Raw genomic sequence first — 15,524 nt, 5'->3', positions numbered from 1 at the left:
GATGTGAGACTGAAATCACTAACAAAAACCATTCAACATTTCTATGGAGATGTCTATTGTTTGTACATTGATCATTGTGTTTGCAAAGTGGATCTTTTTCCAGTTCGTGTGACTTAATATTTGGATTACGTTGGAGTGTTTATAGGTATGGATATTTATTATTATTATATGTGGAAATACAAAAAGTGAAAAAAAACAACTGTCCAGGTGAGATTCTTTCTGCCTCTTACATATCACGAAGGAGGGACCTGGGTGCATGCGTGCGTGCGTGTTCGGAAAATAGTGTTTTTTCAGTGTTGCATCAACGCGTTGGGGGAAAAAAAAGAAAAAACAAGGGAAAAAAACTAAACAACACGATTGGAAGGTTCTCCTGGGATGTCAGTAATATTTCCCGTATTATATTCCAAAAGATCCCACTGCAAGATGAAATGGTGAGACTAACAAGAAAATATGAATTGCACAACATCCATGTTTGGATTGTTATTTTCCAGATGAAGATGAGAAATAGTCCTGACACACAATTTGTATAGGGACTTTGGATAAAGTCCAGAAAATAAAGGACATGTCAAAAATCATACAAAGCATTCTTTTTAAAAAAATAATCAGTTTTCTAGAATTATTTTGATAGTGGGGAAAAAAATTCAATGAATACTATACCTACACTTTGCTATACTAAAATGAATTTAAAATCGGATTGACGTTTGTATTTGGTTAAATCGACATTCAGGTACGATTTTTTTTTTCTCATCTACCAATATGAATTTAAAATTGAGTTGTCAACGATTATTTTGTTAAATTTCGAATAATTGCAATCAATAACATTAGTTAAAATCGAATCATCACTGGTGTTTACCTCCTTATGTAATATAATATGAAGAAAGAAATGTGCAACTTCTCTTCAGCCTATACTGTAAATTTTAATTGTATTTCGGGAAAAGGGGAAAAAAAGGACAATGAACATTTGTCAAATTATGCAATTTTTGTCCACGAGAGGGCAATAAAATTACAGAAATGGCAGGAGGATTATGTCACGTAGCTCGAGATATTTTTAGGACTCAATGAGGTGAAGGGTCAAGACCTCCTGTGAATGTCACTTTTGCGTACCAAGCAATAGAATTAACCACTTACTTTTAATCAATGGTTCTCAAACGATCAATGCAAGTGTAAATAAAGAAAGGTGTATTTGAGTAACTGTGTCAATGGTAGCTTTTGCTCGATAAAAGTTGTCCAACACTGCACTATGGTAAATCATATTCAGCACAAGCATAGACAAAGTGTTTCACTCATAGGAAGAGTTTTGGCACAACCTTAGGTGCTTTTAAATTTGCCTCAAATATAAGTAGAGGTCTTTTGTGACCTGTTGTCTGAACAGAGTGACCTACTTCTCATACATGATTGGGGTCAGATTCTTTGGCTCAGTAAATGTTGGCCCGGAAAGATCTGCAGCTGCCGTTGCTTGACTGATGTTCAGTCAGTACCAGCAAGGCCTTTGCTGGTGGACTCGATACTATCAGAAGCACTGACCTACATTCACAACCCAAGTATTTGTTCTATGAATTTTTATTCATTTATTCCCAACAGTCAATTTGCTTCATTTGTAACATTTCACCATGCTGCACTACCTCCAGTATGTTTATGAAGATGTTAGATTTTTTTTCCCCCCATGTGCTGCCATATTAATCTAAATTGCTCAGGGCCTTCAAAAGCAGAAGCTCTGACCCATGGAACTTGAATTGTACTGGTTCGCCCTGAGCAGACCCATTTTACTTGAAATTAAGTACAGAATAAATAAAAAATGGTGACAGAATGACACTTGTGATAGTGAGATTGAATGCATGACAAACAATGCAGACAAAAAAATCCTGGTGTGGCCTCTGGCTAAATCAGGGGTGTCAAACTCATTTTTGTCACGGTCCGCATTGTAATCATAGAAACACAAACCACCATTCCTGTTTCTTGTGTTTACACCTATCTGATTTAAAGGCTTGCTGAGCCTGCAGATATCAGCAAGACATGAGGGATCACTGCATAGAGTTTGCTGGAACATTTACGCCATTTTGTGGCTACTTTCCCGGTCATGTTATCGATACGCTTAAAATACTGAGTTCCTGGAAATTTGAATAATCTGTCTTTCTGTGCTTGCGTCCACACAAATTAATTTCCCAAAATTTGCCTCCAGAAAAAGAATAGACTAAATGAAGAGTCTTGTACACAGTACCATTATTTTTTATTTCATTTTGGTGTTGCACTTATTTGAGTTGAGTTTGTATTGCACAACTGTTAGTTCAACTCTGACTATAGAGTGTCATTGGTGTAGTCACATCTCGGCCAGTTTCTTTATGTTGCATCACAATTTACCGACTGAGTCAGCTGTAATTGTGCCTTTCTGCTGGAAACTTTGCCTGAGCAACCACGCTCTTTCAGAATTTCAGTCAAACAAGTTCCAAGTCACAAAATTGGCAACTTCAGTCGGAATACTTGACCGATTCAGACTGGCGTTGCCAATTTCAGGACTTGGAACTTGTTTGACTGAAATGGTCAAGTTATATAACTCGAATCCACTGCCTTTGCATGCTGGAAACTTGAAACGCAATTTGGATTTTCCATCGGGACAGTGTTATCACACGTCAAAATGGCTTTTTCAAATGAAAGCCGTCTCCGTCCCAGAAAAAAAGCACTCTGACAGTTCTGCCAACAACAGTGTTTAAAGTAGAGCAATCAGAATTGGGTCAGAGCTGGTTTTGATACATAGAAGTAGCTGAGGTCGTAAACCAGGGAGCATCAGAGTGAATTTGACATTTATAAATTGACTTTAACTATTCTGGATTAATTAACAAAAACTTCTCCAATTAATTATCTGAAATCTCCATTTAGTTATCTGAAAAAATAAAAAATTCAAGTACATATCTTCATGAAAGAGAAACGCTATTTTATGTGTAGATATAGTCTCTATAATTGACAGAAATTTAAATTTTTACTTAAGTACAGTGCCCAGTCCATATTTTTTTTACTTTTACCTAAGTACATAACTTTTTTTAAAAAAAAATGAACTTGTATGCATGTAAACAAGTAAATTACTTACAAAGGTAAGTAACTTGAAAAAATAAAAGCACTATTTAAATTGTCAGCATAAAAAAAAAACTTGTTAGCGAAAAGAATCAACTTAGCATACTTACAAATAATTATCTCACCTTTAATTTAATTGGTACTTTTGCTTTTCCAGAGTAATTTTACTCAAAAGTATTTTTCCGACCTCTATGGCTGCTAGTGATCACAAGCTCGGTAGCTAGGTAGATGTAACCATGTATGAATCAGCATAGTGTCACTTCTCGTTCTCAAAGGTTTATTATTACTGCAGAGGCATTGCACTGTCACTTGCAAAGGGTCAGGGTGAAGCTAATTTTAAACTGCAGGTCGGAGGACCTTCAAATACTCCTCTGTGCTGATACTGTCAACTGCTGTGTGTGCGTGTGTGCGTGCGTGCGTGTGCAGGACATGCACACGAGGTCAGGCAGGACACGTTGTTGTTTCATGGTACCCATCAAATGGACAGCTAAAACAAGCTAAAAATGGGACAACCCTGAGAGAACAAACATATAGCATATCAAAAGTCAGTGAATAGGTGACTAGTTTGTGATAAGGAAGGAGCCATGGGTGAATCTTGTTTACTTGTTTTCCCGTGGCAAGCTGTGCCGCCGACCAGCTGCCTTTGGCCCAGATTCCTCAGCAGCATGCTGAGAGAGGTTTAGGAACAGGTTTAGGAACAAATCAAACACTGATCCAAGTGTACTCAGTGCATTATGACAGCCTCTCCCTCCTTATTGTCTTTCTGTTTGTTTAAGACATAAAAAAATTAAAAAAAGTTTCAATTTTGAACTTTTAAAGCAGTTGGTGACATGCTAGGCTCGACAGGATAACGTGAACATGTGAAGTACTTCATTATAGTAGAAAAGAATCAGAATTATCTTCATTAGGCAATAAGTTCCAACCAACAAAAAATGTCTCTGCTAGTTGGAACTGCTCTAATCGTACAGCAAAAAGACACAACCCCAAAATAAACATTAAGGACACGGGTGTCAAACTCTGGTCCTGGGGCCAGATCTGATCCGGCCTATCATTTTATGTGATTTTCAAGTATTTGTTTCAGCTATTCTATATCAGCGAGCACAACTTTGCCCAACAAGGATACACAAACAACTTTTAATCACTGAATGAAATACAAGTATAATGTGCAACCCTTAAAATTTTTGAAATAGAATCATACATATGTCTGTGAAGCTTGAAGCAATGCATACAGCCAGGTTAAAACTTTTTTTTGTAAACCATCTGTTTTGTTCCCCAATGTAACAGTCAAGTTGTTATCATCCAATAGTGTGGTGCCTTGTGAACTTTCCCCTAGAAAACTCTGAGAGCACGCCTCCTCTTCCCTCTGTGTTGGGATGCAGGAGATTCCGTTTAACCTCGCTGGCACTCGACTGATTTTTTACTTGGATCGGATCGTGGTCCTTTTTTTTAAATGTCTGATTAGTCTGCCCGGAATAGAGCAGCTTTTTCTAGGCAGGGGCAGAAGGACGAACAAACAATAAACCTGGACTTTTACACGACATTTGCCACAGTGGGAGTCCACAGTACTTTCCAAAAACAGCATCCATTCAGTCTGACTGAGAGTAGACTTTGTCCAGTGTGTTTGCAGTGTTCTTTTTTTTCCTAGAAATGTTTGGACGTATGAGCCACCTTGGTGGACCGCTGCTTTGTGTCTCTACCTCATACTAGTTCTGAGGTTGGGGGTTCGAATTTATGCTCTGTCTTTGCTGTGTGAATTTCCAATGTCTGTTTTCCAATTTCCAAGAATATAGGTTTCGTGAAGCATCTCTATAGCAGCAGTTCTCAACTGTTGTCATCCTTGGACTTGCACGCTATTTTTGCTTACTCATGACCTACTTTTATAGAAGTGGAGAATGATAAAGACAATGTATATAGTTTTAAAATAGCCTCAGAAAATATATGAACAGTGAACCGAACTGCTAGTTTGCCATTTGCAAATTCACTTCACAGTTTTTTTCCCCTCACTCTACCTTTTATGCAAGAACTACTCAAGAGACAGTTTAGTAGAAATATAAAGTATAAAGTGACACATCTGGACTCTTTTCAAATATTTGTATGTCGAGAAGGAGTTTAGCTTGAGTTGTTAGTGGAAAAAGCTACTGTGTGGCACATGTGCGTGTTTTTGCTCTGCTAAAATGAAATTTACTACATGGGTGTTGAACTCATTTGTGATGCAGGCCACTTTTTAGTCTTGGCTTCCCTCTGAGAGGAATTATGACGGTGAAACCAAAACTAAAGTTATTTTTGCATCGTATTATGACATATAACACATACATACAAATAAATCAATTAATAGTTCTGAAATCAGAAATCAAGGATTACAGTTTGTTTAATTATTGTTCAACTTTCTGTAAAACGGTTGCAGAAAATAATTGCAAACTCTCAGTTATTTTTTATTTATGATCATTTCAAATTTTGGAACCGATCAAAGATCATGGTTAAGATTACGTTTAGACAGTAAACACACATGCAAGTGCTTCTCAGAGTACTTTACTAAAACAAATAATAATAATAAAAGGAGAGTGAACACGGATGAAACTGCATAGACAAAAGTTAACAAAGTAAAATTCAACAATCGCTCAAAATATTCCTTAATCTACTAGCTGCCGATCTCTTTTGTGAAAAATCCACTATTTGAGATATTCCTTATTGTACAAAGGCGTACCAAATACAAATACGTGTACTCCAAGTAAAAAAGTTCTGATGCATTCAGGTCAAAAAACATTTTCCAAATTAAAGCTTGCACGTGAATTAATACATTTAATAGAATATCCTCAGTTTACGACAGATTTCTACTGCGCAGCAAAACAATAATTACAGTAAACAGCCCAAGAACTGAAAAAAAATATGAATGAAATTCAAAACAGTAAAAAAAACAGAACAGATGAAGTAGGCTTTTTCAACTGCCAGTTGATTGATTGGACTTTGTTACCTGTGAACTTATGAGCAGCCTGAAATGAGCTTATCTGTTACACAAATAGCGAGAACTGTTTGTAACAGCTGACATGTGATTACGTTGTTTTTGACCACTTACTCAAATGATATGTTAACTGCATCAATTCACTTGAACCATTTTCTTCTGTTTACAGGTACTTTGCTTTTAGAATGCATTTTTAGTTTGTGTTATTGTATAACAAAGACAACCAAATATGAATACCAATGATTCGTTATGCTAAGAAGAAAAATGCACGTCAAGTGATTCCTGACGACTGTAAAAAGTACTTCCATATGACGCACAAACGTCTTCCAGCTGCCTCCCTCCTCTTGAGCGCGGCTGATGTGCTCTCTGACCCACATTTGTGATGAGGTGGCGTGTTATGTAGGCACAATGGATTGTGACCAACCAATGTAGCCAAACCACACAAGTCCTGCTGTGCTCAAGGATTCAGATGCAGGCTCCAAAAAATACAGTACAGGCAGCAAACTTGTAGTTATATATATTTTTATTTTTATCAGCAATGTGTATTACACAAGGAGAAATAGATGAAAAATCTTTTTTTTCTTTTTTGGTCATAGTACAAATAAAAACTATACAGGCAAAAACAAAAAGGCTATTTACTGAAAATGTGAGTTATCTTCACCGCCACCATCTCCATCTGGACCATGATGGCAAGTTGGCAGTGAGGTAGCCGTAGGCGGTAGATGAAGATGAGGGCGAGGGGCCCCTAGGAGGACTGTGAGGAGGGCGGTGAAGAGGCTGGCGGAGGCGGGGTCGAGGCCTCAAACTTGCCCGCGTCGGCGCTTTCGCTGAGCTGTCGCTTGAGAAGCATTTCCCTGGCGATGCAGGTCACCTGACCGTTAGCCACTGTGTAGCTTCCGTTTCTGAAAACAAACAAAGCAGCAGCAGATGAGCGCAAGCGACCCAGATCCCAAAATTGGGCGTTAAGCCGACAAACAAATCGCACACTGTTGCTGTGAAAGAGTTGAGATTGCTGTATTTGAAAAGTTCTCTGCATTAGGTAGGCTAAATAAAAATCACATCGGTTGCTCATGATAGAATCTCGGTCAACCGATGCAAGAGACTTTTCAGTTGCTCTGAACCTGGAGTTATTATTTAAACATACGGCTGAGGATCGCCCCCTTTGATTTTGAGACGCTTTTGTTTTGTCTCAGGTTTGATCAATGACTTACTTTTGGGGTTCGGCTCCAGGTTTCGCAAAGAAAAAGGAGGTCCACCAGTGGCCAGAGTCTTGTCTTGGAAGTCCTGTGGGGAGCACATGCAACACTTACAGGAAGTCTGTAAAAACAACTAGAGAAACCCGACGTGGGTCTTGGTGCTACATACCAGGGTGGTGTGGGATGACCTCTCCCGAGAACTCGGCGCTGCTACACGAGCTGCTGCTGGAGGTAGACCCGATGCGCCCTGCACAACACAAATAGTGTGAAACCTCACCTAGTGTTGGGTTGCTGATACCATTTTTTTAAATCATTATATTGCACCCAGAGCTGCGAACCTACCCACTTCACAAATTTGGCTTAGCTACACTACTTGCAGTCTCAATTCACAATATTTCTAATTGCCAAGATTATCCTTGCCTGACGGGAATGTCAATTGAATATATTTTTAAAAAATAATACCCAAGGAGAGGATGATATTCAAGGATTTGGGCAATTTTCAGTTTAACAATTTTTTTAAAACAATTGATTCTTAAAAGTGCAGCGACTGATTATTGATTGATTAGTATTTGCATTTTTTTTCCCCAGTTTTTCTCCCTGTGAACCCATTTGCTGAAAAACCCCTGCTCATAAGATTACGTTTTGTTCTCTTTCTAAAACGCCACCGGATGATGTCAAAGTCCTGGCTAATAGGGAAGTAATAATTGATGTCAAGGATGTATATAGAATTGATACATCTTGACTGAGACACAAGCTTTGAGCAATAATTTCAGTACAAATGTATTGGATAGCAGTCTAGGTTTTAGGTGTGTCGTATTCCTGAAGACGTGACTTACTTCTGTAGTAATCATGGGTGGCGATGAGGGAGCCGCTTGATGGAATTGCTGCCATCTTCAACTCCAAATGTGGAAAACAAGCTGGGTAAAACGCAGGGGAACCTGAAGGCAAGACAGGAAAAGATAAGTCATGGGCAAGACTGTGAATCCCAAGTTGCTTCCAGGTGGACACGGTAAATAAGAAACTCTTCAATTGCTATCAATCTATTAACTCAGCGAAATAAGATTTTAATTGCACAGTTCAAGGGGAACGGGTTTGCCTACTTTTCATTTCCTAATAAACATGTTGAATCTTTAGTAAGGGCACGTGCACTGGATTTCAGCGCACGGTCATATATTTATTGTATGTACACACATACCTTTGCAGTATATAAATATTAAGGTATTTATGTATATGAAACAGCTGCTTCTGGGAATCTGGTTTCTTCCCTCCTCTAGCACGTGTGGCACGATCCCAACTGTGAGATGGGTTATGGATTAAATGACACTGACTAGGTTTCAAAACGGGGATTATGGTAGTAACTGGCACAACAAAAAAAGTATTTTCAAGCTATAACAAGCAAAGTCACACAAACAGTTACGATAACTAAGGCCCTATTCGAGTGAGATGAGAAAAGAGGTTCAAGATGATGTCTGTTGTATTTATGCCTAAATGGATACGAAATAATATTTAAGGGTTTTCTGTGTATTCCTTTCCAAAAAAAGCAGAAATGTACAGCAGTATTTTTACTTGAAGGCCATCTTGGAGTCATAAGGAGCTGATGAAGGCAATGCGGCTTAACTGGATATGAGAAGCAGATGGCTTTGTGGGATTTCATGGAGCAGGTGAGAACATGCTGTACTGGCCACCAGACACAAACAAGACAGCTGCCCAAATTGGGGCATTCGTCAAGAACAACACCATATGTGTATATATTTGGAGCCAGAAAATGCACATAACACGCGAACGAAATACGACATTGGTGGCCATGGCTCCACACGGACAGTTGGGTAAACAAATGGAGCCCACCTCCTCTTGAAACGATGACGTCAGGCAGATACATTCATTAAATGCAATCTAAGTATGGGAAATGAGCGAAAATGCAATTCTTAAAAGCCTGTTAGTGTAAGGAATCATTTTTATTTGATTTACATACTATCGAGATGTAGGTTGTTATTGTGAGAGTTTATGGACGTCGTGTATTGTTTTAGAAAAAAAAATGCACACCATTTTCTTATAGCTAAAGATCCAAATTGCTGCCGGGAGTGATAATGAAAGCACAAATGAACATTTTTTTTTGGATGCGCCACCGATTGAGGTTAGAACTCCGTTTCTGAATTCCCCTCACTGTAACGTCTCAGGTTTCGTAAACAACAGTGGAGTCGTTGTTTGTGGAGGCTTACCTTCTGTTGAGATTGGAATGCTGTTGTTGGTGGTGAAAGGTTTGGATGGCGCAAGAAGCTTCTTAATGGTTCGAACAACCCATTTGAGGATGGACAAATGTGGTGTTGGCCACGCTCGGTCACTCGCTGCACGGCACTGGCGGACAAGGGCGGAGGGGCTGCTTTTAATCGCTCCTGGGGCCTACGTGGGCTGCGGATGGGCGGGGACTGGGGGCATGGCGTGCAGTGGAACGTGAGCATCGAGCTCGACTGGGGAACATGGTGACGTTTTTTTTTTTTTTTTTTTGTCACGCACACAAACACAAACGTACATTGACACAGTCACATGCGGAAATCGAAATGACGGTATCGGCACACAAGACAGGCAAGAGTACCCCTCAGCGACTCCCAACATGGTGACGTTATTGGACGGAAAGAAGCCGCGTTTCTCTAATGCTCTAATTTCTCATCTAAAAATAGACTGATACAACCAACAAATAGTACAACGACTGTGTCGTTAGCAAGTCTTCCCTGGTGGTCTAGTGGTTAGGATTCGGCGCTCTCACCGCCGCGGCCCGGGTTCGATTCCCGGTCAGGGAACGAATTGCTTTTGAAAAATGGACGTTAAATTTGTTTTAATACTGGGTTAATCATTGATACTATTATATAGGTCATTGACTTTATACCTTCCCTGATGGTATAGTGGTCAGAATTTAGCGCTCTCCCTGCTCCGCCAGGGTTCGATTCCCAGTCAGGCAGTACATTTCCTTATGAAAAATAGACGTCTGATGCCCCAGAACTGGGCTAAACATTGGCAATATTATGATAGGGCCTCAACGCCATAACTTCCTTGGTGGTCTAGTCGTCAGGATTCGGCGCTCTCACCGTCGTGGCTCGGAATCGACTCCCGATCAGGGAAGTGATTTACTTAAGACAATAGACCTTTGATGCCCACAAACCATGCTAAACATTGGCACTAATATGATAAGTACTCGACTCATTGTCCCTGGTGGTCTAGTGGTTAGGATTCGGCGCTCTCACCGCCGCGGCCCGGGTTCGATTCCCGGTCAGGGAATCCGTTTCCTTATGACAAATTGATCTTTAATTTGATGCCCCCAAATTGGGCAGAACATTGGCACTATTATGATAGATCTGCTACTTCATGTCCCTGATGGTCTAGTGGTTAGGATTCGGCGCTCTCACCGCCGCGGCCCGGGTTTGATTCCCGGTCAAGGAATCAGTGTCCTTATGACAAATTGATCTTGAATTTGATGCCCCCCAACTGGGCAGAACATTGGCACTATCGTGATAGGACTGAAGTTTATGTCCCTGATGGTCTAGTGGTTAGGATTCAGCGCTCTCACTGCTGCGGCTCGGGTTCGATTCTCGGTCAGGGAATCAATTTACTTGTTGTAATTTGATGCCTCCAAACTGGGCTGAACATTGGCACTATAGTGACAGGGCTGATGTTCATGTCCCTGATGGTTTAGTGGTTAGGAATCAGCGCTCTCACCACTACGGCTTGGTTTCGATTCCCGGTCAGGGAATTAATTTACTAGGGATAAATTGATCTCAATCTGATGCCCCCAAACTGGGTTGAACATTGGCACTATTGTGATAGATAGAAACTCTATGTCCCTGGTGGTGTAGTGGTTATCATTTGGTGCTCTTACCACCGTAACTCGGGTTCAATTCCCGGTAAGGATATCATTTTTCTTACGAAAAATAGACGTCTATTTTGATGCCCCCAAACTGGGCTGAACATTGGCACTATTATGATAGATCACCAACTTCATGTCCCTGATGGTCTAGTGGTTAGGATTCGGCGCTCTCACCGCCGCGGCTCGGGTTCGACCGCAACGCCTATACAAACTAATGGCACTGAAAAGTCAATATACCAAAAGTCAATTGTAATGTTCCCCATTTATTTATTTGACAAAAGCCACATTTAAAAACAAGGTTGACCACCAAAAGTCTGTGCAATCTATTTAAGATACACAAGATGTAACACGTAACATAACAATACAGAAGAATAAAATACAATATTCAGATAGTCAGTACAATGAGTATATGCACGAAAATGGATGGATGGATGGATGGATGGATGGATGGTTGTGTTAATAAAAGCAATACAATACCGAATACTACAGTAAGAAATAAAATAACACCCACGACATATTTTGGATTGAGCAAATCAGGCTTGGAATGAATCAAACACACTTTTGGACTTCATTTTATTCACTATTTGTAACACATTTGACTTTAATTGAAAAATATTTAAGTACAAAAAACCGTTATAAATATTCAATTTTTTGGGGATAGTGTCGTAAACAAAGTCAGATTTACAGAATGGATTGAAGCATTGAGCAGAAACTCTTTTCATATGTTTGCGCTTTGCTGTTTCACAAACAGACAAAACAATTTGAAAGATTTCATGTGCAGAAGCACGGGTGGAGGGGGGGGGGTTCTCCTTTCAAAGCCAGCTTGGCCATTCTTTGTCAAGGTCATCTTCTCCTCTGGAAATCACACATGAAACACAAGGTCCGACATCATACAAGAACACCTCTAAAAATACTCAACTGTCCTTTTGTAATCAATGCCTTAATCCACTCACCTTCACACCGTCGACCATTTCCTCAAAAGACTTGAATGTAGAGGAGTGTCTGGGAAGAAAATAGATATTAGGTTCACATGAATTTGTATTTCTGTTTGCGCTAAACAAAAGTACATTGACTCATATTTACCTCATAGATGGCACACTCATGGTGTGGCTCAACGTGCTGCTCATGACAAGACCACGACGGAATTAGACAGTGATGCATTATCATTTCACGTTTAGCATAGATGGTAAAACTTACCGTGGTGGGCTTGGAAGGGGCAGAGCTCTGATTTGTTTGCAGCGTGAACACAAAAAGCAGATGCACAAATGAGTAAGTCATTTTGTTTTACTTGACTTAAGTCAGACTTAAGTGGCCAATTTTAGGATTTGACAAGTTGTGGCTAAAATTTATGAAAGACTCGACTTGATATTCAGAAGACTTGATACATGACATGACTTGTTTGCTTCTGGAAGAATGGTCCTATAAACACACTCCTAAAACACCAATATCGTGTCGTCCGTGACAGAGACAAATTGCACAACTTGTGTAAGCCAAGTCATGACTTGACTGGACTTGCTTAAAATTTAATGGGCTTGACATCCGCTTTTGCCACACTTATCTGGGACACGCTTGAAACTTGAAGGTTAAGGCTTGGTACTTGTGCATACATTATGTGACGAAATCCTTATCCCGGATTATTATTACGTGGGATTGTATGGCAAATTAATGCTGAGGTTTTTTTTATTTATCTTATAGTATTTTGAGTATTAGTAGAGTAGTATTTGAACATCTGACCCCTGTTCTACTTTCACTGGCCAATCTCTCAGATCGACATCAGCATTTTTTTCCCTGTATCTCCTGCTGCTGCTACTGTAAACGGTAAATATTTGAGGGGGAACTCCAGCGTCAGACTATCCCAGCCTGGAGACAGATGGAACAACACTGCCCCCGTTTGGTATTGCATGGCTAACAAATAATATCACATACGGAAAGAGGAACATACTCTAACTTTCAAAACACAATGAAGTTTTTCTAATCACCTGCTTATTAGGATATCGTTCCGAATATATCCTACCACTAAAAATGTAATTTGGTTTGCACTCCTTTTGACTGCAGACTTGAAAAAGAACCCCCAGAGGCCATTTTGCCACGATTGTTGACCCCCTACTGGTCTGTCCGTATGGCTGGATGACTTTGCCAAAAAAGTGCCAGGTGGCATTCAGAAATCAGCTTGTACTTCACTGATCTCATTGTTAAATGCAACAGCTAACGATGACCTGCTCTTTTCTTCACCGTGACATCCCATGTAAGTCATATGTCCTGTACTTTCATGTGGCAGGTACTGTAATTGAACCACTTGTGAACAACAACAACACAATTATCTGTCATTGTGTTAATTGAACTGTATCCAAAAAATGAGTGTCCCTGAATCTCAAAGTAAATAGTTTTGTGATTTTCTTTCCTTTTCTTTCTCTCACCTGGACATGGCCTGCATGCCGCTAATCATTTAAAACCATTATGAAAGTATCCAATGCAGGGTACCTCATCGCCGCCAGCCTTCTGGTGAGAACCACGCCCACGTTGGACAATGCAGAAGAGGTCACATGACCTGCATGAGTGAGACCTTCCTTGGTCCTCACGCATCTACAGGCAGAAGGAAGTGGCAGGAATAAGAAAAGTGTCCACTTGACACACACAAACATAACAGAAGGCCTGCACATACGCTTTATGCTGGACCTCCCGCTAATACCGCTGCTGCTTGTACTAATTCGGGTTGCAAGGCTATTAACAGAGAACCAATCCTATTGGACACGGAAAATCCCATCACTTGTTCCATAGAGGAAACCTTAACGTGTGAGCACTTGACAACGACAGGGAGTCCCACACACAATTATTTTTTTCCCAAGAAAAACATGTAGAAGAAAACACTCACACGTTGGAGTTGTTGATGTCATCCAGAACTGCAGAAGCTGAGAGATATCTGTAAAGAAACTCACATGTTGACACATCCCTATCACTAATCAGAGGGTATTTCCAGGTTATATAATCATGAGCGGATAGTGTATGAGTAGCGTGCAAACGGTGATCCAATTGTTGCAAACATGCAATGAGTGTACTCACGGGGAGGAGGTCTGCACGTCCTGCCAGCCTTTGGACAGGCTCTCCTTGAAGCTAGTGAGAGGGCCCATACCCAGCTGCCTCCTGATATCTGCAGCAAACCTTTCTTTGGTCAGTAGCACCTGCCTGAGAGTCTGAATTTCCTCCTCCATCTAATCACAAAAATGCCGCAAAATGGGTTCAGTGTAGACGCGGCTAGTTTGACGACACTATTCTTTTACTAATAGGTTTAGGAGTGGGTCAAGAACCCAACCAGGAGTATCTTCAGATTTGGATAAAGAAGATAAAAAAGTCATACAGCTACTATGTGGGGTCTCACCTTGGCAAGTTCGAACCTTAAATTGTCCTTGTCCTCGTCGCTTAACTGTGCAGGGGGACATCCATCCCCTGGCATGCTGGAGAAGAAACTCGGGGATGAAGTCTCGCCAAAACCTTTAGAAGAATTATAGAAAGTCTGAGTTGAAGCAATTTTGAGTGTCATCATGGCGAGTGGTCTGCTCATTCTTTCTGGTGAAATCACAAACAGGGTTCATATGTTGAATTATTTGTTCAAGTTCAAAACAAACTTTTAAAAATGGTTTGTTGCACAATAGGCTGCAGTCTTGTTTACATTTCAGATGCAGGTTATATTTTTTATGTTGCACAAATTTTGAAATCTGTTGAGGGGCTGTTGGTGTGACCTTCTATAAGTTTGGTTGTGAATTGACGCTATAAATACACAATTAATTTTCCTTGATAATGTGTAACGATGACACATTTCAGCTGTATTTAATTGACAGTTTTTGCTTGTATTCTCTACATTTGGTTATAGTACATTTTGGATGTACTTGCACTGTGATAGATCCAATGCACACAGAGCTGTCCACAGTTTTGAACTCAATGCGAGTTGTGGCTAGTGGCTAATGCTACCAGTTGCACACAATGCACACAATGTTAGCTGAGGGAGATAGATTAAGATAACTATATTCATATAACTATATTCAATTGGTCATAAATTAGCATATGTGTCAAAAGACATCAAGCAACAAGGCGCTCTTTCTTACCCGGTCGGCTCATGGCTTCGGAAGAGGCTCGACTGTGACTGTTTACATTCAATCAGCTCAAGTGACATGCGCAACACGCGCACACGCACGGGAACACTTAAGGTATTAATGGCAATAGATTTAACACACCCACATGCGCGACACGCACACTGACGTCATATAAATGAGTCAAAAGTTAGAAAAAAGTCGATGATGATGAAGGGGTACACTTGCCTGTCTTGTGTGCCGTGAGTTGAATTTCCGCATATGACGTGCGCGCACGCGCGTGTGCGTGCGTCCCAAAATTAAAATGATCAATATGCAATGTGCATATATTTTTAAACGTGGCAATTTTGGGAATGTTG

General features: G+C 40.2%; 2 protein-coding genes and 4 non-coding genes across 6 annotated transcripts; 4 read left to right on the top strand and 2 right to left on the bottom strand.

The window, feature by feature from the left end:
- Window positions 1–6,530: 6,530 nt before the first annotated feature.
- ppdpfa (pancreatic progenitor cell differentiation and proliferation factor a) lies at window positions 6,531–9,619 on the bottom strand. Its single transcript, XM_061272514.1, has 5 exons — window positions 9,441–9,619; window positions 8,058–8,159; window positions 7,391–7,468; window positions 7,237–7,309; window positions 6,531–6,927 (listed from the first exon to the last, which is right to left on the bottom strand). The coding sequence occupies exons 2-5, from the start codon at window positions 8,110–8,112 to the stop codon at window positions 6,771–6,773; spliced, it is 363 nt and encodes a 120-aa protein (XP_061128498.1). The 5' UTR covers window positions 8,113–8,159; window positions 9,441–9,619; the 3' UTR covers window positions 6,531–6,770.
- Window positions 9,620–9,947: 328 nt separating this feature from the next.
- Window positions 9,948–10,019, top strand: trnae-cuc (transfer RNA glutamic acid (anticodon CUC)). The gene has a single exon. It is a non-coding gene; the product is annotated as a tRNA-Glu (tRNA).
- A 403-nt stretch (window positions 10,020–10,422) lies between these two features.
- Window positions 10,423–10,494, top strand: trnae-cuc (transfer RNA glutamic acid (anticodon CUC)). Its single transcript has one exon. It is a non-coding gene; the product is annotated as a tRNA-Glu (tRNA).
- Window positions 10,495–10,584: 90 nt separating this feature from the next.
- trnae-cuc (transfer RNA glutamic acid (anticodon CUC)) lies at window positions 10,585–10,656 on the top strand. The gene has a single exon. It is a non-coding gene; the product is annotated as a tRNA-Glu (tRNA).
- Window positions 10,657–10,745: 89 nt separating this feature from the next.
- trnae-cuc (transfer RNA glutamic acid (anticodon CUC)) lies at window positions 10,746–10,817 on the top strand. The gene has a single exon. It is a non-coding gene; the product is annotated as a tRNA-Glu (tRNA).
- A 510-nt stretch (window positions 10,818–11,327) lies between these two features.
- Window positions 11,328–15,386, bottom strand: LOC133150552 (tumor protein D54-like). Its single transcript, XM_061273175.1, has 9 exons — window positions 15,181–15,386; window positions 14,457–14,569; window positions 14,141–14,289; window positions 13,953–14,000; window positions 13,562–13,663; window positions 12,278–12,304; window positions 12,164–12,199; window positions 12,034–12,082; window positions 11,328–11,935 (listed from the first exon to the last, which is right to left on the bottom strand). The coding sequence occupies exons 1-9, from the start codon at window positions 15,191–15,193 to the stop codon at window positions 11,924–11,926; spliced, it is 549 nt and encodes a 182-aa protein (XP_061129159.1). The 5' UTR covers window positions 15,194–15,386; the 3' UTR covers window positions 11,328–11,923.
- Window positions 15,387–15,524: the final 138 nt, after the last annotated feature.

This window comes from Syngnathus typhle, linkage group LG2, assembly GCF_033458585.1.
Source record: "Syngnathus typhle isolate RoL2023-S1 ecotype Sweden linkage group LG2, RoL_Styp_1.0, whole genome shotgun sequence".
NCBI lineage: Eukaryota > Metazoa > Chordata > Actinopteri > Syngnathiformes > Syngnathidae > Syngnathus > Syngnathus typhle.
This window is presented reverse-complemented; position numbering and strand designations above follow the sequence as displayed.